Source organism: Phycodurus eques, chromosome 4 (genome assembly GCF_024500275.1).
Source record: "Phycodurus eques isolate BA_2022a chromosome 4, UOR_Pequ_1.1, whole genome shotgun sequence".
Lineage (NCBI taxonomy): Eukaryota > Metazoa > Chordata > Actinopteri > Syngnathiformes > Syngnathidae > Phycodurus > Phycodurus eques.
In genome coordinates, this window is record NC_084528.1 from 14,491,603 (window position 1) to 14,516,421 (window position 24,819).

General features: G+C 39.9%; 1 protein-coding gene across 15 annotated transcripts in view; it reads left to right on the plus strand.

Annotated features, from left to right (window-relative positions):
* The first annotated feature begins 537 nt into the window (after window positions 1-537).
* The window catches only part of LOC133401306 (B-cell receptor CD22-like), a 53,456-nt gene continuing 29,174 nt past the window's right edge, over window positions 538-24,819 (plus strand). For 2 of the 15 annotated variants that reach the window (XM_061674134.1, XM_061674132.1), the window contains exons 1-13: window positions 538-627; window positions 1,874-1,936; window positions 3,378-3,750; window positions 5,073-5,345; window positions 6,633-6,887; window positions 6,973-7,224; window positions 7,295-7,582; window positions 8,841-9,113; window positions 11,633-11,902; window positions 13,329-13,364; window positions 14,685-14,757; window positions 18,238-18,357; window positions 18,445-18,490. In XM_061674134.1, the coding sequence (XP_061530118.1) occupies window positions 3,507-3,750; window positions 5,073-5,345; window positions 6,633-6,887; window positions 6,973-7,224; window positions 7,295-7,582; window positions 8,841-9,113; window positions 11,633-11,902; window positions 13,329-13,364; window positions 14,685-14,757; window positions 18,238-18,357; window positions 18,445-18,490 (2,130 nt within the window). In that variant the 5' untranslated portion in view covers window positions 538-627; window positions 1,874-1,936; window positions 3,378-3,506. Of the gene's footprint in view, window positions 628-1,873; window positions 1,937-3,377; window positions 3,751-5,072; window positions 5,346-6,632; window positions 6,888-6,972; window positions 7,225-7,294; window positions 7,583-8,840; window positions 9,114-11,632; window positions 11,903-13,328; window positions 13,365-14,684; window positions 14,758-18,237; window positions 18,358-18,444; window positions 22,058-23,241; window positions 23,307-23,383; window positions 23,461-23,997; window positions 24,049-24,819 lie in introns of those variants that run through there. The other 13 variants (XM_061674136.1, XM_061674133.1, XM_061674122.1 and 10 more) reach the window with 12 other exon arrangements.

Sequence of the window (24,819 nt, forward strand, 5' to 3'; positions counted from 1 at the left end):
CAGTCAAAAGCAGATTGGAGATGGACCTTTGACCGCTGCCAACTCTTGTATTAGTTGTAATGGTGAAATGTAACTTTTTAACTTTCCATCTCCTTTGTAGTACCGGGTCACTGTTAATCGTGTTAAAATAAAAATCACTGAACATACCAGGCAGTGTTAGCTGGAAGGGATGTCCCTTCATCTTTAAAAAAATAAAAACCTTTGTGATGAATTTTCAAGCTGGAAAAGTACCAGCGCCGAGCTATTGAATGTACCTATTACACAACCCCATGTATCACACATTTAACGAATTATTTTCGTCAGATGTCGTCCGTTTACCTTGAAACGTACGAACAGTGGAAACTGATAAGCCACCTAACCTAACCTTTCTAGTGGAAATGCTTAATGTGTTGCTGTGCATAAGGTCCATTGGATGAAAAGCCTCTCGCTTTCAACTGGCCATCACTAGTTTTGCTTGAAATGGTCATACATGATGTAGATGTCACAAAGCTTTGGAGACACGTAAAGGATAAAAGTGCTATGTTGTCCTTATCTTGAAGACATGTAAGTCATCAGTTACAAAGACTGAAGACTGCTGAGGTTTGAGGTTGGAGCTTGGAGCTTAAATAAAGTTTGCAGACCTTGCTGGTATGTGACAACCATTAATTTATTGATTTTTTTTTACTGCAAGCTATATTATAGTTAGATGACTGCGTATTATTTGACTCGTTGTCCCATACAATGTTCCCCTGGTAGCTTTTATATTGAATATAACAACTTCGCAACTTTAATGCGAAGTTAAGAGTTATGCCAGGCTAAAATCACCAAATAACTTGACAATCATTATTAATCAATTCCAATTGTCGTTAATAGTATTTTATTATTTTCATTTTGTGTATTTAACATTTTTTATTTTAAAGAACAAAATGTATACGCATCACTATTGGTATTGGTGATAATAGTAGTATCAGTGATAATGGTATGTATTACATACAGAGGACATATATTACATCTTCTCCTGTTTGTCGAATATGTGTGCAAACACCAATGAGGCGTGACTCAGTCTGTGAGAGGCTCCAACTCCTGGAAAGTCGTATTTCCCTTTCCATAAAAATCTGTTTGGAAAGTATGTCACACCTTACAATGTGAAATTAACCCCCGTAGAGGGAAGTTACGTCGCCAGTGAGATGTGAGCACCGCTCATCTAACAGGCTACTTTGAAGGAGCATATGGTTTTGTTTTCTCTATTAAGCAAATAGTTGTTGTTTTTTTAAAAAAAAGGAATTTAATCCAAATACTGTGCTTATGTGCGAACACATGTCTGGAAGGCAATCGATAGAAAATGAGTCAGGCAGCTGGTGATCAGCGTTGCCCAACAACCTGAGGTGGGTAAAGTAGCCAAATATTACTGTTAATCTAGAATAATATGACTCAAGTAAAAAGTAGTCATCCAAATATTTACTTGACTAAAAGCAAGAATGTACTCAGTGGGAAAAAAAAAATTCAACTGAAGAGGAACTGCTAACTTCGGATCATTTCATTGAATTTTTTTTAAATCAGCACAAACGTCAAATGAAATGAAAATGAATAATATTGGGAGTTCATACACGCCTGCCACCGTTTCAATTTTTAAGTGCCCAAAAACCAACAACACACGCATTGGGCCCTATAGAAACTCAGTAGCACCAGCCAGAGGTCACAGGACAAATTCCGCGGTAAGAAAATGTTCTGTTTGCTTGATAATTTTTAGGCGACAGTGCCGTTGAGGCAAATTATCTTTAACTGAAAGCCCATTGAAGTAACATTTAAAAAAAAAAAAAAAAGGGTTAAAGGCTTTCCATGAAAGAATGATAACATTTACATAAAACAGTAAATCTTTGCATGTGTGTTTCAGATAAAAGTGGAAGAATGAAGCATCACACTTTGATCTTCTTGCTGTTTGTGTGTCTAATGACAGGTAGACTGTGTTGACATTTTTAATGTATATTTGACTTTTGCTGACAGGTTTGTGAGCATGTTTCATCAGTATCAGTGATAGTCATTGTATTCGCAGAATCAGTATCGGTGATGATGGTTTCAATATTCGTAACTATCAGTATCAATGTTCAGTTCAGGCAGGCTAAAATCAGCAAAGAACTTGACAATCGCTATTCGTCAATGTTAGTAGAAGTATCACACGGGAGTATTAGTATTAGTATCAGAATTAGGACCAGTATTGGAATTAATATCAGTCATAATTCTGATACCATTATCGCTGATACTAACTCGGATCCATTATTACCAATGATAATAATTTGGAAAGCTCAATGCAAGCTTCCTTCAGTTGAGAGCTCGTTAAAACAAACTTGATGGAACTCTCGGTGAAGCTACAATGCGTAATTGCCTTTAAAATGGCGGCGGAAGTAAACAAAAGTATTGCAGTGATTGTCAGAATGAAATATGTACTTAGGTACTTTTTCGTTCGAAAGCAAAAATTCTGATTGGGTATTAATTTTTTTTCATGGGGGGGGGTTACAGACAAATTTTGTGAAACTGAAGCACTTTTTTTCATGGCATTCAGTAAAAAAATTATTTTAAAATTTTTCATGGCCTAAAACAGACAATATGGTACAAAATTACTATAAATATGAAAAAGGTTGAAAATGCTTGAAAGGTTTTTAAATGAATCCCAATTTACCTCCTCCAGCCGGGATTTCAATCCAGGCGTGTCGTTTTCAAGAGCGCAGCAAGGCAGCGGCGATTTGCAGGCATTCTGGCGCATCTCGCTCTCGGCGCCAGTCTTGCTTCCGACACCCGCTGTTAAAACGAGATTGCTCTATCAGAATTAGTGTCAGTATTGGGCAACCAACTTGTGCATTTGGCAAAACAGGTTGAAGCACTTCCCTCTGGCTCGGAGAAATGGCAAAGCCCGATAGCAGTAGCTCCCATAGGAACTTGAAATGTCTACAATATCTTTTATTTTACACGTCTTCAAAGATGACAACATCTGGTGTTTAGAATTAGTTTGTGTTTACATATATGTGTATAAATAAATAATATACACATATTTCACTTTTGTCTGACGACACCATCAATAAAGAAATCATTTTAGAACACTTGGGTTCAAACCATCATGTCATCAAGCTGTAGTTATGGTAACTATCCTGGCATACACAGTCGGCTAACTTCCGGGTTTGGTCACGGTTTCATGATTCGTGGGCCTGTCATTGATATTTAATATCAATATTAGTGTATGATTATCAGTATCAGTTCAGCAATATTAATATGAATCAGTAACTATCAATATCAGTCGAAGTGATAGTATCGGTATTATCTGTGTCTGTCAGCAGACCTAAAATGTTTTGTTTTTGTCTTTTTATGGCTTATGCTGGTACTCAAATGTGAGTTTTCTGCCGCAGCTTTTCAGTGTTTAAACGGAGCCTTTGAGCTGACGAATCCTCCGCCCGTCCATTCAAGAGGGATCCTGCGTGGAACTGACCGTCAGGTCTACACGTGAGCTCCCTGTGCAGCCTTTCTACTGGTTTTGGATGAAAGACGCCGATATCATTCTTAGTTCCGCCACGCAACTCCGGCCCGTCCACCCGGACTTTGAGGGCCGTGTGAAATCTGCGGGCCCGCCGCCTTTACAGTGGCGCACTGCCGGAACGTCAATGACCATCTTGATGTGCGACGTCAAGAAAAGTGACAGTGGCAAATACAAGTTTGCATTTGGGTTCACTGTGGGAGAGGACTTAGAATTGGCAGAGGTTTCTACTAATGTCACAGTGGAAGGCAAGTGGTCAAATGGCACACAAAAATATAACATCTACACTGCCGTTCAAAAGTTGAGGGTACCCAGACAATTTCATGTTTTCCATGACAAAACACCGTTGTATGTATTCACTTAACAATTTTGTTATTTTGAGAACAAAAATGGGAACATTATGAAGTCATCAAAACGTTTGAATTAAATTATTTGCAAGGATTTAAAATACACATTTTTTAAAATCACATTATTAAACTAGTTTAGTTTTCTCTAAAAACGTGATTAAATGTCAGTGAGTATTTGAAAAACAATTTATGTATCAAATATTTATTTTTTAAAATACCATTGTTTTTAAATATAAATCTCGTGTTCTACAGTAGTAAATGCACCTGAAAATGTGATTAAATGCCATCAATTAAATTTAAAGGTACAAAGAGAACATTTAAAATATGCACATTTATCCAGTAAAAACAAATATATATCATATATTTTTATACTGTGTATTTTGAATTAATAGTCACTGGAAATAATCTACACATAATTTAGAGACAATTTAACAAATTACATAATTTTACAAAGCATAATTATTTATGCATATATTTATATACTGTACATATATTTGAAATTAATAAATCCATCCATTCATCCATTTTCTGAGCCGCTTCTCCTCACTAGGGTCGTGGGCGTGCTGGAGCCTATCCCAGCTGTCATCGGGCAGAAGGCGGGATACACCCTGAACTGGTTGCCAGCCAATCGCAGGGCACATAGGAACAAACAACCATTCGCACTCACAGTCACGCCTACGGGCAATTTAGAGTCTCCAATTCATGCATGTTTTTGGGATGTGGGAGGAAACCGGAGTACCCGGAGAAAAAGGGGAATTAATAAATATAAAAATTATTTTTACATATAATTATATACATATATTTGAAATTAATGCAAATATAAAACAAATGTTTATACATATATATATATATATATATATATATACACACACACACACATACAGTATATTTGAAATTAATACAAAGCTTGTGTGTTCTATGTGATTAGTGCTTAAAATCTGAATAAATGTCAATTTAAGCAATGTCTATATAATAAAACCAAATTTTACAGCAGTTTTTAACTTAATTGAAGTGTTGGATGTGAATGCATAAAAGATTAGATTGAATAATTGATTTAAACAATTAATAGTCTAATTCTAGGAGATATAAAAATACAAACATAACATAATGTATACATTTTTAATGTTAATGTTGCTTGGAATGTGTTTTAATGCAATAATTTCTAAATATTGATTTTATATCCATTACAAATATTTTTAAATACCTCTCCCTTCATTTTGCAGACAATCCCTGCCCCATTTATATATCAACGGTTCCAGAAAACTTGATGGACGATAGGCACGTGCTCCTGTCCTGCACGACTTATACAACATGTCCCACATACCCACAATTTTTGGATGATCTTCCGTTCCCAATGGGGGCGATTCAGGTGTACAGGAAGGCTCTCTTCGTCAATTTTATGGCCAAGTGGCAGTATGACGGCAAGCAGATCTTTTGCCAAGTGCTCAACAACACTGACAAGTATCTGAGGAAAGGCTACACTTTCGATATAAAATGTAAGAACACCGTCGAGATACGTTCAAAAACGCTAAAAATCTGCATGTGTAGAGAAACCATGGCTGCGTTCGAAATCATTCAGTCATTCCCTACTCCCCCAGAGGTGGCAAAAGTACTCTTTACTTAGTAATAGTATAGTTTCATAAAAAAAGATTCTAGTACTCATTCAACTCCTTTACTGAAGTAAAACGTTAGCCTAATAGCGTTATGACTTATATAATGGTCCAGTTGGCGCAATTCAACCTTTGCGGATTACCTTGACCTGGACTACCAAGAATCGAGAAAGCAAAAATAGAATTTTTTTTTGCATAAAGCTGCTTCTATTGTTAAGAAACTATAAATAGCAATAAATAGCATAATAGCAATTATGGTACTACGCTAATAAATAGCATAATAGCAATTATGGTACTACGCTAACAAAAAGTGCAAATGTATGGTCTGGCACCTGCCCCTTTTCCCTTTGATGCCCAAAGCACCCTTTTGTCAAAAAAATAATAATAAATTGCATGGTTTTGTGTGAAAGCATGTTTATATGGCCTTTTAACGGCAACATTTTATCCAATTGAGGCACCCAAACAGGTTTGGGTGGGCATTAGAACCATCCCCTCCCCCGTTGACAAATGCATTAATTATCGGGAAAGACTTCCATCAGCAACAACCCCCCCACCCCACTGCGCCACCCCCGTTAACGAGAGGGAAAACTTATCGTCAGCCCACCGCCCTTCACCCACCCGCTGATGATTTATCCCCTAGCGTTGTGTAGCAGCAGCACGCCACTGCGCTTATTGTTGTCTAAACCATGGGTTTGGGTTCATTTATTGGCAATTGTGAATCAGCTTAACATCAGTGATAAAGTACACATTTAAAAAAAAATATATAAGTATATATATATATATATATATATATATATATATATATATACGTTCACAGAATTTCAATCAATATTAAATAAGTAATATTTAAAATACTGTACACTATTTACATTAATGTAGAAAGCTGTAAAAACCCATAAAAACGGTTGCTAAAAACGGTTGCTAAAAACGGTTGCTAAAAACCTGAAGATTTCTATGATAAAACAGGGATTTCCGCGACAGACAAGTATATACATTCCACAAAAATCTGCCATATAGTCGTGCCAGTAGGTGAACCGCCATATAGAGGGGGTGCACTGTATTGTGAAAAATACAAAATAATGGAAGATCTGGAAAGCCCTCACCGGGGGCTTCAATTTGAGTTATGACTCGATGGGGTTTGTTGAAACCAAAATATTTTTTTCTCCATTTCAGACAGTACCAGAAATACAAGTTTAATGTTATCAAACACCACTTCCGTCATAGAAGGAAAAAACATGACTCTAATCTGCGCCACCCAAGGAAATCCCACCCCCACGTTCACATGGTTCAAAAATGACAAAGTGCTACCAGTAGTGGGACCCGAGTGGACAATCCCTTCCGTCACCACCGAGCAGAACGGGAAGTACAAATGTGTTGCGACAAACTACTACGGTACTTCAGAGTCCACACTCGACATTGACGTCAAATGTAAGTTCACTGATAGTACACAAGGCGCACGTCACACAATTCAAACGTGTCTGTTCATCTGTCTATACCCATTGGGTCTTTTCAGACCCTCCGACGGTTGAAGTCGAGCATTCCCGGTCCACATTCAGGCAGGGAGAGGTCATGACGCTGACGTGCAATGTGATGAGTAGCAACCCCGAGCCCAGTGACTTCATTTGGTACAAAGACGACAAACATGTGGCATCCAATCAAGTGTTCACGGTCTTGTCGGTGCAGCCCGAGCACATGGGTTGGTACAAGTGCGTGGCCTACAACGATGCGGGCAATGGAGCGTCGGACCTTCTGATTGAAGTGGAATGTGAGTCCAGGCGTCTTTGAGGCCGTTTGCTAGTCTGTTCGTTACACCTCACGTGTGAAACACTTTCCAGACCGGCCGAGGAATACCACCGTTTCTATCGTGGGTTCCGGTAGCCCCTTGGTCGAAGCGGGCGCGTCCATTACGTTGCAGTGCATCACAGACGCCAACCCCGTGCCCGACAAGTATGCCTGGTTGGCAGACGAGTGCAACCAATCGTCGGCGTGTCTGTCTGAGAACATTGGTGACCGCCTGTTGGTGAATGACGTTCAGCCAGGCAACCATGTCTGCTACACGTGCAACGCCACCAACAAAGTGGATGCTGGCGAAAACAGTGAACCGCTGTGCATCCAAGTCCTGGGTAAGTCACTACATGGGACATAACATTAGGAACGCAGGCAGACAATTCATACGGATGAATTAATGTGAAAGTGACGAACACGGGAGGTACAAAGTTGGGACGTGTAAAACATAGAATACAGTGATTTGAAATTAACTGAATACACTACTAAGACAAGATATAATGTTTAAAATGATGACTCTTATAGTTTGTTTTTTTTGCGAATGTTCAGTCATTTTTTAATTTTATGCCTGCAACATGTTAAAAAAAATCTAGTACAGGGAAAGTTGAGGAATGAATTGGAAATAATGAATTGGAAACAGATGTTATAATTGTGTATAAAAGGAGCATCCCCGAAAGGAACTCAGGAACACTTCAGAAAACAATTGTCAGTTAAAACAGTTCGTTGCTACAGCTACAAATGCAAGTTAAAAAACTCTTACCATGCAAAGTGAAAGATCAACAGCCCCCAGAAAACGCCACGGGGTTCTCTTTGCCCAAGGATTCTCTTTGGCCAAGGACATCAGAGATGGACTGACACAAGGATGGAAAAAGTGTGGTGTTGCAAGTCCATATTTTAAATTGTTTTTGGAAATCAGGGACGTCGTGTCCAGCTGGGACAAAGAGGAAAAAGAACCATCTGGATTGTTATAACTGCAAAGTTCAAAAGCCAACATCTGTGATGGTATGGAGTGTTTTCGTGCCCATGGTTTGGGTAACTTGCACATCTGCGAAGGCGGCATTGAGGCTGAAAGGTACATACAGGTTTTGGAGCAACATATGCTGCCATCCAAGCAATGTCTTTTTCAGCGACCTCCCTGCTTATATCAGCAACACAATGCCAGGTCATGTTCTTCTACCAGAGTGTGAGCTACTAGACTGGACTTCCAGCAGTCCAGACCTGTCTTCCATTGAAAATGTGCAGGTGCATTATGAAGCGCAAAATACGACAATGGAGACCCCAGACTGAGTTGTATAAGAAAGAATGGGAAAGAATTCCACCTATAAAGCTTCAACAATTATTGTCCTCAGTTCCAAAACGCATATTGAGTGTTGTTAAAAGGAAAGATGATGTAACAGTGGTGAACATGACCCTGTCACAGCTTTTATGGAACGTGCTCAAAATGAGCAAATATTTGCATTTAAAATAAAGGTTAATCAGTATGAACATAGGATTTGCAAATCATTGTAGTTATTCTCCTTTTACACAACGTGCCAACTACAACTACATTGGAATTGGGGTTTGTATAATCATAGCTTTGTCTTTATTTCATCCAAGATGGTCCGACAAACCTGGTACTTTCAATGACCACCGAGGTCACTGAAGGTGAGCTGGTCTCCATGCTCTGCTCGGTGGAAAGCGTCCCACCCTCCGCCCTCAACTTGACCTGGACTTCCAGCGACCAGTCCATGCGGGTGGTCACTAGGTCCAATGACAACAACACGCTGTTCCACAGCTTCAAAGCCACCTGCGCAAACGGGGGCGTTTACACCTGCGAGGCCATCAACAGCCAAGGAAGACAGAGCACGCAAAAGACTTTGGATGTCAGATGTAAGTGTCAAAAAATAATTGTTTACTCGTAAAACATCCCAGTGCATGGAAATGGAGTTAATTGAGCGACGGCATCAGTTTGAGTGAAGGCGATTTGAGACGGTGATGATTAAGTTTGTCTTTTCTGAGCAGTTTAGTGTGTACAGCAGAGATGTAGTGTCATGAATTTGATGAGTTTAGTCTAGACTTGATCAATGTCACAAGACTTTCAACTCGACTTGGACTTGAACAGCAGTGACTTAGACTTTACTCGAGACTTTACTCGGACTCGAGCCCATTGATTTGAAACACTGCAGCTCTCAATAGCTCAACATCCCAATTTTCAATTTATTGCAGGATTTTCAGAATAATGTAACAATTTAGTTGATGAACTCTATGGATATCACCCAAGTGGAAATATCTCGCCATACTAAAGCTAAAGTACAGCTTAAAATAAAATAAAAAATCTTCCCCAGTTAATGCCATGTTGGGCATATTTAAGTAGTGGAATTGACCAGGAAGTCACTCTTTCAGACAGTACCTATTTTATTTGAAAATGGAAACTAAAATACAGTGCAACATAAATCAACAACGAATGTGGCAATTACATCAAGTACACATTCCATGAAGTACTGTTAACATCCACAAAAACGACGACAATGTAACAATGAGGACTTAATTATTGCCAAAATTAAATCCACATTGCATTGTGGGAATCGCGCGGCTTGACGTCACATATGCACGTTTTCGCTTGCTTTAGCAGCTAGCTTTGTGAGCGATCACGCAAATAGTTATATTTACCAATCAGCATACAGCTAGCATCTGTTCGAAGCTTCTACACATGAAGCTTTGTTCTTTGCCTCTTTGTGATGTAATATTTTTACATAGTGCCCCTTAGTGTTCCAACTGAGATACCACAGTTAGATAAAATTGTGCCTTTATCACAAGATACAAACATGTGTTACTCTTTTTTTTTTATTCCTTAATGCCTGTTTTTGATACTCAAAAGAAATGATACATTTCAACTGAAATCTTATTTATATTTGTGTTTTGTTTATTTGTATTTGTGTTTGAAATTGCCTCACTACCAATGTTTGTGGAAAAGAAAATGCAGTCAGTTTGCTGCTCTATGCACAATGTGAATTCAAGAAAAATGCTGTTGATTATCTGAGGAACCCAATTGATCAGTCATTATTAAGTGAGCTTTTATCATTTTATTTTGCGTATTCATAATAGCTCTTTAACCAAACAAAAATATATTTTATATATTACTTGATTATTCAATATAATTGTCAGTAGGATACTCGATTAATAATTGTAGCACTACTGGGTCTCATTTGTGACCGGTCTGTTTAATGTAACTTCATAAAGAGAGAAAAACTATAATAGCATAGCATTTTCAGAGAATAACTGAAAATGTACTATCAGTATTGAAAGGGCAAAAACTAATTGATCAGCCCCCTAGATTTCTTATAAAGGTCCCATGCACTTATCAAATTTGTTTTCAGAAATGAATATGGTATTTTAAAATATATTAAAATATATACATTCATTCATTCATCTTCCCTTCCGCTTAGCCTCATAAAGATATACATTTTATATATAATATATATAATGTATATCTTTAATATATATAACACACACACACATTGGGTACGGAAAGTATTCAGACCCCCTTAAATTTTTCACTCTTCGTTATATTTCAGCCATTTGCAAAAATGAATTAAGTTATTTTTTTCCCCACTAATGTACACACAGCACCCCATTTTTGCATTTATATGACAAAAGAAACTGAAATATCACACAGCCATATAGTATTCAGACCCTTTTCTGTGACACTCATATAATAACCCGGGTGCTGTCCATTTCTTCTGATCATCCTTGATCTAAGCTCACAGTGGATGTCAGAGCAAATGAGAATCATGGTCAAAGGAACTGCCTGAAGAGCTCAGAGACAGAATTGTGACAAGGCACAGATCTGGCCAAGCTTACAACAACAACAAAATTCTGCTGCACTTAAGGTTCCTAAGAGCACAGTGTCCTCCATAAGTAATGGAAGACGTTTGGGATGACCAGAACCCTTCCTAGAGCTGGCACCCGGCCAAACTGAGCAATCGGGGAGTCTTTAATTAGCGATGTACAGTATAAATACATAATTAAACCATTTAACAATTAACATTAAGGCACGGCGTCAATTAGAGTGGAGGCCTGTATTTGAGGTAGTGGTGACAAAATGTTTATTCTTTTATGAGTGGCAGTGTGATCACTTAGTGCTCTGAAAATGTGATTTTGTCATCCTTTAAAAAGGAGGCAGTTGTGATTAATTGAATTACGGCATAAATTTGGGAGGAGCTCAGTATTTGAGGAAATATAGTTTTAAGAAATTGACTTTTCTGTCTGAGAAACGTTGCGAAGAAAACATTTGTTCTTCCGTTCATTATGATTAATGGAGGCATGGAATCGATTTGAGGGGAGGCAATTATTTAAGGCGCTACCAGCCATTTTTTTCCATGACATATTTATGGCTACTTCTTCGTCAGATGCTCCCAAAGATGTGGTGGTAAAAGCTCACCCGTCTCTGGAGGTGACCGAAAACACGCCGTTGAAGCTGGAGTGCGTCGCCGACTCGAACCCGTCCATCAAGTCGGTGATGTGGTGGAAAGCGACTGACTCCACGAGCGACAACTTGGCAGAGAGCCGAACCTTAACCATCACGTCCCTCACGGTCGCTGACGCCGGCTTCTATGGCTGCACGGTCACCAATGAAGTGGGCTCGGCGAGGTCAGCCAAAGTGGAGGTCAAGGTTCAGAGTGAGTACAATGTTGAGATTTTTAGGAAGAAAATGCAAAAAATAATGAATTATTCTAATTACATGGATTGGTAAACATGTGCTTATAGATGCATTTATATTCAATTTGAAAAGATATTTGAAAATTAAATACAATTTATTAATACAAATATATTGAAAATGTCTGAAAATGAAATGGTGTTCGACATATTCAATAGTTGCCTTTGTATTATTACATTTAAACAAATCTATTTTCAGAATTTTTATAATACAGTATGTATCATAATTATATGTTTTTATTATTTATTTATATTATATCCATCCATTTTCTGCACCGCTTTATTCTCACTAGGGTCGAGGGCTATTTATATAATATAATATAAGGCGGCACGGTGCCGACTGGTTAGAGCAGTCAGCCTCACAGTTCTGAGGACCCGGGTTAAATCCCCGGCTCCACCTGTGTGGAGTTTGCATGTTCTCCCCGTGCCTGTGTGGGTTTTCTCCGGGCACTCCGGTTTCCTCCCACATCCCAAAAACATGCATTAATTGGAGACTCTAAATTGCCCGTAGGTGTGACTGTGAGTGCAAATGGTTGTTTGTTTGTATGTGCCCTGCGATTGGCAGGCAACCAGTTCGGGGTGTACCCCGCCTCCTGCCCGATGATAGCTGGGATAGGCTCCCGCATGTCCACGACCCTAGTGAGGAGAAGCGGCACAGAAAATGGATGGATGGATGGATATACATCCATTTTCAACACCGCTTATCCTGGTTAGGGTTGTGGGACGCTGGAGCCTATCCCAGCTGACTTCGGGCGAAAGGCGGACTACACCCTGAACTGGTCGCCAGTCAGTCACAGGGCACATATAGACACAGACAACCATTCACACTCACATTCACACCGTCACTGAGTGGGAACTGAACCCACGCTGCCTGTACCAAAGTCAGGCGAGTGTACCACTACACCATCAGTGACTCATGGATATACATATAAATGTATATTAAATTACCTTCCCAATTAATACATTTACTCTTTTTCATTTTACTTGTTTAAAATTGAGTTAAATTATAAAAATTTTATTTAAAAATCTCTTCCGCTCAGTCAACATTTTACTAGTATACTAAAAGTATATACAATTATCAGATAATATAAATTAATAATTCGTAATTGGTTTGCTTTAAATTAAGTAACATTTATTATTATTATTTGATTATCATTAGGTGCCACAGTGAGCTACTGGTTAGAGCGTCTGTCTCACAGTTCTGAGGACCGGGGTTCAATCCCCGGCCCCTCCTGTGTGGAGTTTGCATGTTCTCGCCTCCTGCCCGATGATAGCTGGGATAGGCTCTAGCACGCCCACAACCCTTGTGAGGAGAAGCGGCTGAGAAAATGGATGGATGGTTGGATGATTATGATTAAAAATGTATTATTCATTTATTGACTTCTTTAGATGCTCCCATAGTCAGAGGTAACCAGGACACCAAAGGTGGGTAGAGTAGCCAGAATTCTTGAAGTACTCGAGACTAATGTTACTTTGTATTAATATGACGAGTAAAAGCAAAAAGTAGTCCTCCAAATAATTACTTCAGTGAACAAAAACGAATAGTCTTGAATAACTGGTAATTTCCGAATAATTATTATTATTAGCGAATGAAGGTCAAATAGACAAAAGTATAAAATAAGAATACACGCCGTTGTTTCTCCCATGCTTCACATAAATTAATCATTTTGAAAACTGCATCTGTGTGCGGCTGGGAAGACTTTTGTGTGGTCATGTAACTGCCGACTCCACTTGATTGGTGAAAAACAGATTCAGTTGTCGCTAGTGGTTACGTTGGATTGGTAAAACAACCAAATAAATCGTGTAATCAATAATAGATTCAAATAAAAGCAGCGAGGACAATGTAGTGCAATGTTACGGTAAAAGTAGTTTTTCTTCACAAAAATAGTCACCTAAATGTAAAAATGTGTTGCTTTAAAACTACTCCGTAAATTAGAATTAGAAAACTGTAAAAATGTATTTCTTTAGTTCATTCCAAAACTCATATATAGAGCCGGTACAATTTTATGATTTTTATTATGATGATGATTATTGATTTTAGCTCAGAGCTAGTTAGAATGTTACAAAAGAAACATTCAAAAAGATTTTAATGTGGAAAGGAGGTTGAATTTGGCTTTCTGAAAATTATTTTCTTGTGTTGAATGTATCTGTATAATTCATAAGTTTCACCTTTGGAATTACAATGAACAATCCTCCTATATGCTATTTTACTGAGATGCACATGTAGTTCCTTGGGAAAAGCACAAAACCAGCGAATATGGTCGTTTTTCGACAAATAACGGAGCATTTGATCGGGGCACAGGCACACCCACCCAAAGAAAATCTGCGATTTGCCAAATTTGCACATGCCGAACAGTGAATATGCGAGAGTTCACTCTATTACATAAAAGCATAATAAAACATAATATAGATGTAAAGAAATAAACAGATTGTGTATAGTATTCATGTGTTTGACAGGTAACTTAAGGGGGTGGGCCCAAGTGAGTAACGTGAGTAGCTGGAGTTACTCCTTGCAAACGTTCTCATTTTGCATTTGTGTGTGACTGTTAGCACCCTTCAATAAACGGCTGAAAGTGCATAAGTGATTGTTGCTCTCCTTTCTTTCACTCAAGTGTTTCTGAAGCGCAATTGTAACTCAAATTCTGGTTTGCGACGCAAAGCAAAAAACTGACCAAGGGACAGCGTCTGACTCCACTAACTCCTAAGATACTACAATACCTAATGTTCTGTCTGTTGACCCCACAGAACGGTTGCTGAACTACATCATCCCTCCTGTTTGTGTGCTCTTGTTCGTGGCACTTGTTGTGTTCATCTACAGGTAAGTGTAACAGTTTTTGAAAGTGACAACACTAAAGACTCTATTGTCATAGACAGCACATCTGCAGCACAGTGCAAATGCCGGTGGATTCAGATTTTTGTGCAAGCCCATGACAAGCTGCACATCTTTGTAAATTTGGCGAACCAATCTGCGCCGACCTTGGTGTTCCGGTGGAGCGCGGGTGTGTCCTTTGAGATGTGCCTGGTGGAGTGACAATTTGGTGGCAGAAAGTCAGGCTAAACACGCCTGCTCAGAACACGGCTAAATCTTGGCAAAATTTAGACCGTTGGTCTAACACGATTTTGGTGAATTTGATCAGGGCACAGGCACACACATAATGAGGTCCGCAGACATATTTAAGTCACCAGCGGTTATCACCAGCTCCTTCTGTATTTGATAAGGATACTCACGTACATTATCTGTTACCAAACAGAGTGTCCGGTCGGCTAAGAACAGTGACAATGATCCAGTCATGCACGGATCACTGCTATTACGCATCATCCTTTTCTGCCTAGAGATGTCTCCATGCGAGACTGTCATTGCGCCATCCAAATCCATCCATCCATCCATTTCCTGCTGGAAACTTAGTCTTCAATCAACCTACCACGCATGTTTTTGGGATGTGGGAGGAAACCGGAACACCCGGAGAAAACCCACCCAGGCACGGGGAGAACATGCAAACTCCACACAGGCGGGGCTGGGATTTGAACCCCGGTCCCCAGAATTGTGAGGCAGTTGTGCTAACCAGTCGGTCACCGTGCCGGCTCCCGAACCCAAATCCTACTTGCTAAACTTTTATCCCCAACCCAAACACCTGGTCTTGATCCAACGATAAACTGAACCAAAACTGAACCAATCCTAACAATCCTAACCTCTAAATCAGGAGTCACCAACAGGTAGCCCCCAAGAAGCACATGAGCTCAAAAGCCTGTTCTAAAAAGCTCACCAGTGATGGGACATTGTGATTTCCTATGAAGGAAGTGATCATTTGTAAATACTAATACTTGCATCGACTGCCCCGAAAAGTCTATCGACGAAAATAAAGACTTGACAGCCAAGGCCACCACACTGAGGGGTGTAGGAAAGACGCAGAGATTTGATAGACGCTAAACTGGGACGGTGCTAAACCGAGGCTAGTGGGTGCTAGAGCCCCATCAGAAAGCTGTGCAGCCCCAGTTAAGCCCCTCCAGGATTATTTTATATTTTCAAATATTTATTCATTTATTTAAGTAAAAAAATATTTTATATATTATAAAATAAAATGTATTGAACATGCTCGTGCTGTGCATCGTAGATGATTTTATTTAAAAAAAAAAAAAAAAAAGACGAAAGTAACAAGTCATGAATATAGATTATTTTCACAGCACCCCCTCGTATCGGTCAAGCCCCCCCTTTGCCCCAGGAGAGAAAAAATCCTGGAGTCGTGCCTGAACCTAAAGTGCTCCAGATTGATGTTTCCTGTTTACTTCGTTGTTAAATCATGTTTGACAATTATGGTGAGAAATCACTAACATGATCAGTCTCTTCACAAAGATGATGATGTCCCTGAATGATGATGATGAATGCAGTTGTTGTAATTAGTGGGAGCCCTGTGCTTTCTTCTCAACTAATTCGTCCCATCATCAAGGCTTGTCTTGCCTCCGTCAGCCGGTGGACCGGCCTGTGGATTCGCCTCGGCTGTGAAAGAAGGCAAGCGACCTGAACCCCTAACCCAGCCCTTTCCTCAAACCTTGACAACTAACCCACCCATAAATGGGACAATATCACTATATGAAGTGTCTTCATCATCATCATCAGCAGTCATAAAATGCAGCGGAATAATGAAACACTGAGGTCTTATTAGACAGACAAACATGCTCAAACATTTCAGAATCAGAATCATCTTTATTTGCCAAGTATGTCCAAAACACACAAGGAATTTGTCTCCGGTAGTTGGAGCCGCTCTAGTACAACAGACAGTCAATTTACAGAACACTTTGGGGACATCAAGACATTGACAAAAAACAATTGTGCAAAAAGATGCAGAGTCCTCTAGCACTTAGAGCAGTTCGAACGACTAATATTGCAATAGTCCGGTGCAATGACCATTGTGAAAGGGCGGTGAGACTTCAAGGAGTGTATGCGGTTTAAAGTGACGAGTAGTGCGATCATCTGGGACAATGTTGGTTGTGCAAATGTTACAGATACTCCTCAATCAATGTGCAAATGGAGCAGATGCTACTCTGGCATGAGTGGCCAGTATATGCAAATAGTGCAGCATGGCGAGACAACTACAGTGAGTGCACGAGTAATACATAATTGGCTCCACAGAAATGTGACAACGAACTCAAGTCAAAAAATTGCCAGCTTGTTGTAATGGAATTGTAATGGAATTATAGGTTAGGTGTTTTAAGAAGTTGATCGCAAGAGGGAAGAAGCTGTTGGAATGTCTACTAGCACACATACCAGTAAAATAAGTAAAATAAGTGTGAGACTGGAGATGCAACAAATGAGTATTTTAATAATCTGATTAAGCCGTCATTTTTTTCAATAAATCGGATTACAAAAATATTTTTTTCAATTTCCATCCCTTTATTAAAAAACAGGACATTATTTCAATTGAGCAGGCAGAAAATGCAGTAACAAACTCAAAGTTAGATGTTTTCAAATGTCTTATTTTAATTAAACACAAATATAAGCAGTGTGCTTTCATTGAGGACTACCGAAATCTAAGAATATTTACTGTTGTGAGGCTTAAATTCCAAGTATTTGGACTATGTTGAGTATAATGTCGCTAAACAATTCATCCATTATCAAAATAGTTAATTAATTGTTGAACCTCTAAATGAGACTAAACCAAACATTTTATAACATGATTTATTGTCTGTTTTTTGTTTTAAATATATATAAAATGGGTCTATTTGCTCATGTATATTCTATTTTCAATTATATTGAACATTTTACATCTGTCCCTGAAATTGCTGTCCACCCTGACACTATGGGGTAACCGCCTCTTAAAGGTAGCGACATTACAATGAACATTTGCATGGTAAGTTAATTGAAGACTCTAAATTCCCCGTCGGTGTGAATGTGAGTGAATTGTTGTTTGTTTCTATGAGCCCTGCGAATGGCTGGCGACCAGTTCAGGGTGTACACCGCCTCTCGCCAAGTCAGCTGGGATAGGCTCCAGCACGCCCGTGACCCACGTGAGGAGAAGCGGTACAGAAAATGGATGGATGGATATTAAACAGTGCAGTTGGCTTACTAACTGAATCATGTTGCTAAGTGAAGGTCCACCATGTGCTCATTAAATTACCCACAAATTTCCACCCTGTCAGCAAGTGCACCTGTCTGCCTGTACTTAATTTATTTTTAAAAAGTGTGGGAGCTTGACCAATATAGATTTCTAACAATAACATCTACTTCATACAATCAATATGAAGTTCAATGGAAAGTCTGTTTTGATGTAATGAGGAAAACTCTTAAGGCCTCGCCTTATAGTGATACTATAAGGACTGTGCATGACAGGAAAAGGAAATGCATGAGGGCAAGATGTCAGGACACGCAGGTCTTGAACATTATTGACACGGTCCGGACCAGCGAGTCGAGGGCCAGTAACATGTGAGATGCCGTCATCCGTCCACCAGAGGTCTTTGTTTGGTATCAGACATTGCCTGCCAAGTGGTGTTTTGTCTTTTTCTTCCACAGGGGTAAGAAACCCATTTGTAATGTCGAGCTGCTCTCTGCTGGAAAGGTGAGTCATTTACCATCCAGACGTTTGGATATAGAAGTCAAATAAAAGCAAAATTGTTCAGTTCCTGCTTCCACTTTTTCACACATAAAAGGAAATTTAACTGCTGTCACTAATTTTAACTCTTCAGTGACAGCCATTTTCAGAAAATACGACCCCATAGTACCAGCCATTTTTGAGGTTTTTTGACCGATCTTTCCAGGCATACAGGATATCTATGGTTATGTACATCCAAATTATACCAAATTAAAGAATGGACTCTTCACCAGGAAAACAAGCGTGATCCTACCTTTTTCCATTTTTTAGTTCATGTCCAGTGAAAAATTTTTTGGTCATGTCCAGTGTTGCCACAGCTACCTTGAAAAAGGCACTTAGTTACTTTACTGATTGAGCTTGATTGAGCTTAAAAGTAACTTCGTTACTTTACTTATTACTTGATTTCTAAAGTAACTAAGTTAGAAAAAAGAACTTTTTAGTGACTTTCAGCAGCTGTCAAGTGGCAGGAATATCACTTATCCACAGTACAAAAAAAGCATTGCGTTAACCGTAACCCTGACTTGGTAATGTATGGGACAAGTTACAGGAGGATACAATAACTTAAATATTAGTGTTGAAGTCACAATAAATCAGCAACTTAGTGCAGACTTGAGACATGAAAACAGAATACAGTTAAGTAACTAAACGTAAAAACAACACCATTCTCGGTACACTGCGGATTGTGGTCTAAAGCCAACTATGTGCGTGCGTGTACGTAAACGTGAGAGGAAGACCATTGCTCCCATTTTGATGCGAAGACCGAGAAAACATTTGTTCTTACTACGTGACGTCAGCCGTGCAGCGCGTTCAACCAGCTCACAGACGAAGTTGAGATTTCTCACTTTTCACTGTCAATATTATTCAAGCTAAGTATTGGAAGTTCTTCAGTGAGTCAGTCCTTACCCTCCATGACCGATGGATGTTCGCACACTTGGTATGAATAATTAACCCTCAATGTATTCACATTTAACACCAGATAAAATTTCTTAGTGTGTAAATAAAGTAACAATGAAATAGTTTATACTAGTCAAAATAACAAAAATAGTGTGGCGACAGTGAAATCGTTCATTTCCTTTTATGGTACTACACGCACTGTGCATTGTGTAATAAACAATCGCTTCCCAATCGCTTTCTTCCATTTGTAGAAAAGAACGGTGTCGGTTAAATGCTGCTGCCCAGTTGAAAGCTTTGTTCAAATAACAAACTACAAATGAATATTTAGTGAGACATTGACGATGCGAAAGTAACTACTGATGGTTTGAAGTAACTGTAGTCTGACGACTTTCCCGGGGAAAGTAACGTGTTTCTTCGCTTGTTTCTCAAAATGGCGGATTTCTGGAGTAACGCTTTACCGGCATCACTGGTCATGTCTCAGAGAAAATGGAGCTAATTAGCTTTTTGTGAAAAGCAGCATTTATGCAACAGAAACCTCGATAGCAAGATAATCATGTACTTAGCTATATAATGTGCTGTGAGTGACGAGAACTCACCGGAATGCACGTCAGTCATGACGCTTCATGTTGTTTCGTGGCTGTTGACTTGGTCCTTGTCATACAAGACCTCAATTGTACATATATATAAAGATGATTCTGATATATCTGATACAAACACACAATTGTTACAATACAGACACTGCGAATACTATACATAGTTTTGTTTTCGAGTGTAAAAAATGCTTCAGCTTGTCCATCTTCAGCCTGTACGTGCCGCCATTTTTGGCCCGCAAACACTGCTGTGTGCACACGATCAAGGCTGAGAGGGTTGGTTGTCAAATGTAAAATGGTGCAACGCTGCCCTCTGCTGGTGGTTTTCAGTAGGAAGTGAAGAATTACATCGCACTCTCCTGCTGCCAATCCCGTGAAAAAAACGTATTTGAAAACTCGTCAACGGTAGGGAATATATTGATTCTACTTGACGAGTTAATTCGGGCCGACAGGTGAGAGCGTCTGCCTCACGGTTCAATCCCCGGCCCCACCTGTGTGGAGTTTGCATGTTCTCCCCGTGCCTGCGTGGGTTTTCTCCGGGCACTCTGGTTTCTCCCACATCCCAAAAACGTGTGGTAGGTTTATTGAAGACACTAAATTGCCCGTAGGTGTGAATGTGAGTGCGAATGGATGTTTATGTGTGCCCTGCGATTGGCAGGGTGTAGGGTGTAGCCCGCCTCCTGCCCAATGATAGCTGGGATAGGCTCCAGCACGCCCGCGACCCTTGTGAGGAGAAGCGGCTCAGGATGGATGGATGGATGGATGGATGAAAGAAATATCACACAGCCACATTTCTTCTGATCATCCTTAAAATGGTTCTTCATTCATTGGAGTCCAGCTGTGTTTGATTAGACTGATTGGACTTGATTAGGAAAGCCACACACCTGTCTATATAAGACCTAACAGCTCAGTGCATGTCAGAGCAAATGTCAATCATGAGGTCAAAGGAACTGCCTGAAGAGCTCAGAGACAGAATTGTGGCAAGGCACAGATCTGGCCAGAGTTAGAAAAAAAAATCTGTTGCACTTAAGGTTCCTAAGAGCACAGTGGCCTCCATAATCCTTAAATGGAAGACGTTTGGGAGGACCAGACCCCTTCCTAGAGCTGGCCAAACTGAGCAATCGGGGGAGAAGAGCCTTGGTGTGAGGGGTAAAGAAGAACCCAAAGATCACTGTGGCAGAGCTCGAGATGCAGTCGGGAGATGGGAGAAGGTTCTCGAAAGTCAACCATCACTGCAGCCCTCCACCAGTCTGGGCTTTATGGCAGATTAGACAGACGGAAGCCTCTTCTCTGGTCTGATGTGACCAAGATAGAACTTTTTGGCCTCCAAGATAGAACTTTTTGGCCTTAATTCTAAGCGGTATGTGTGGAGAAAACCAGGCACGGCTCATCACCCGTCCAATACAGTCCCATCAGTGAAGCATGGTGGTGGCAGCATCATGCTGTGGGGGTGTTTTTCAGCTGCAGGGGCAGGACGACTGGTTGCAATTGAAGGAAAGATGAATGCGGCCACGTACAGGGATATCCTGAACGAAAACCTTCTCCAGAGTGCAGGACCTCCGACTGGGCCGATGGTTCACCTTCCAACGACAATGACTCTAAGCACACAGCTGAAATGCCGAAGGAGTGGCTTTAGAACAACTACGTGACGACTTAGATGGCCCAGCCAGAGCCCAGACTTAAACCCAACTGAGAATCTCTGGAGAGACCTGAAAATGACTGTGCACCAACGTTCACCATCCAACCTGACAGAACTGACTTAGATGGCCCAGCCAGAGCCCAGACTTAAACCCAACTGAGAATCTCTGCAGACCTGAAAATGACTGTGCACCAACGTTCACCATCCAACCTGACAGAACTGACTTAGATGGCCCAGCCAGAGCCCAGACTTAAACCCAACTGAGAATCTCTGGAGAGACCTGAAAATGACTGTGCACCAACGTTCACCATCCAACCTGACAGAACTGAAGAGGATCTGCAAGGCACCATCCAACCTGACAGAACTGAAGAGGATCTGCAAGGAGGAATGGCAGAGGTTCCCCAAATCCAGGTGTGAAAAACCGTTTGCATCATTCCCTAAAAGACTCATGGCTGTATTAGGTCAAAAGGTGCTTCTACTAAATACTGAGGGTCTGAATACTTATGGCTATGTGATATTTCAGTTTTTCTTTAATACATCTGCAAAAATTTCAACAATTGTTTTTTTTTTCTGGCAATATGGGGTGCTGTGTGTACATTAATGTGGAAAAGTGAACTTAAATGATTTTAGCAAATGGCTGCAATAGAGTGAAAAATGTAAGGGGGTCTGAATACCCACTGTGTGTGTGTGTGTGTGTGTGTGTGTGTGTGTGTTTATATAGAAGATGGAGAGGTGGAAAGCGGGTTCTTATGCAGAAAGCGGAAAGTGCGCAGTCTCGAACTGAATGTGGGAACTTTGAATGTTGGGACTATGACAGGAAAAGCTCGAGAGTTGGTTGCCAAGATGATCAGGAGAAAGGTTGATATATTGTATGTCCAGGTGGAAAGGCAGTAAGGCTAGAAGTTTAGGGGCGTTTAAATTATTTTACCATGGTGTAGATGGGAAGAGAAATGGAGTAGAGTAGAGTGTCGTGATTGGTGCAGATTGTAATGGACATGCTGGTGAATGAAACGGGTGATGATGAAGTGATGGGTAAGTTTGACATCCAGGAAAACAACCTCGAAGGACAGATGGTGGTAGACTTTGCAAAAAAGATGGAAATGGCTGTGGTGAACACTTTCTTCCGGAAGAGGCAGGAACAGTGACCTACAAGAGCGGCGGTCGAAGCACGCAGGTGGATTACATTTTGTCCAGACGATGTAATTTGAAGGAGGTTACTGACTAATGCCTGGATCAGACTACAAGACAAATTTGGTCTTTCCCGATTGCACAGACTGACATACAATATTGCCATATCTCGGGTCAGACAGAGAACACTACACGACTTGTATTCCGATACCACCGCATCCCGCCTTTTACGATCACTGGGCTTTTATCTTGTCAAATCAACGCTGTCGGCGAGGCGGAACCAGAAAAAGGGTCACCGTCAACGCAACCGGATGCACGTTATCATGGCGACGACAACGCGGCGCTCAAGTGTATTGTGTGTGGGGGAGGAAAAGAACAAAATGAAGAAAAACGTGTGGTGGCGTCACCGGTGCTCGGGCGAGGACGTTAATTCAATTTATTTTATTTGTGTGTGCGTGCGTGTTCAGGATCGATCAGCGGCCAAAGTGGTTCAGGATGGAACCCCCAAGGATGACGCTGTCCATGATGCTTTGTGAGAGTTGAAACTTTTTAGTGTCATTTTCAAAATGAACACACGGTATGAACACGTTTTAACTTGTCTTTGAATAGACAAAGAAAAGATGGAGATGGCGTGCACACCATACTTGAGCAGCAGTGGTCCAATGAGGTAACACGGTTATAACAAGGTTATTTATTAATTTTTTACATTGTGTGTTTTTGCAATCTACATTTTCAAAATGTCTTTTCCATTTTTTACTGTTTAAATTCAAATTTCAATTTAAAAAGCAAAGTCAAGATGCTCACTAATTGAAAGTCTTATGGGATTTGTCCCTGCAATGTTGGAATAACTTGACCCCCATGAAGTTTGGGTTGAAGTTTGCTGACAAAATCTTTTAAGTAACATTTGAACATTTACAAGTGGCACACATTAACCACTGTATCATAAAACTAAAAGTAGAACTACTCACATTTTCATGACGATCGATAGTCACATAATGCAGGAAGCTGAGTATGGTGGAGTTACGTAGCTATTGCTACAACTAATACGTCTTTTGCGTGTTTTTGTATTAAGTTTGTTTTTAAATAAAACAAGTACATTTGCATTTTTTACATATAAAATATTTCAAGTTAATATTTTATTTAGCATTTTTTTACATATAAAATATTGAAACTTAATATTATTCATCCATCCATCCATTTTCTGAGCCGCTTCTCCTCACTAGGGTCGCGGGCGTGCTGGAGCTTATCCCAGCTGTCATCGGGCAGGAGGCAAGGTACAACCTGAACTGGTTGCCAGCCAATCGCAGAATTCATAAAACAATATGTAGTAAATATCATTGTACAGTTTAGTGTAATTATGGACACAAATAAGAAAAAAAATTGTGTCAAACACCCAATAATGTTTTTTAGTCTTAAGGCACTGAGAGCTTTGTATGTTGGGAAAGTAGTACAGTTTGGCCAAAGGGCCATATTCTACTGTGTGCGTAAGTCAGAAAAGCCTGCAGCTTTCTCCTGTCACTCAATCTTGTCATTTATGCACTTCATCACATTTGTCCCATGATAACAATTTTTGTCATCAACGAGGAGCTTTTCAACTTCAAATAAGCTGCTGGTGGGTTGGATTGTTTTTTTTTAAGTGCACGGCTCCCACTAGTCATTGAAATGGCGCAACGGTGAGTTACATACATAATGAATCATTTGTTTTTATTTACATTAAAGTGACTCACCCGTTATACGTTGCAAGGAAGCTTGGGCACCGCTGAGCTATCCTTTTTTATTGATGAACTCCGAACATGCGTTGAGTCCTACGTACACAATTCGGATTACATTTATTTTGTTAAGAAAAAAAACACATACTCTCTCCTTCATTCGGATTAAATGTATTTTTTTAGATTTATTTCATACAGAATAAAAAACACACACTCCTTCAAAGTGTACACATGTCAGTGGTGCGCACATGCCACAAGACACATTTGCTATATAAGGTATTTTTATATTTAAAGAGTGCTATATTTTTCAAATGGATTTGAATGACATTCACAAGC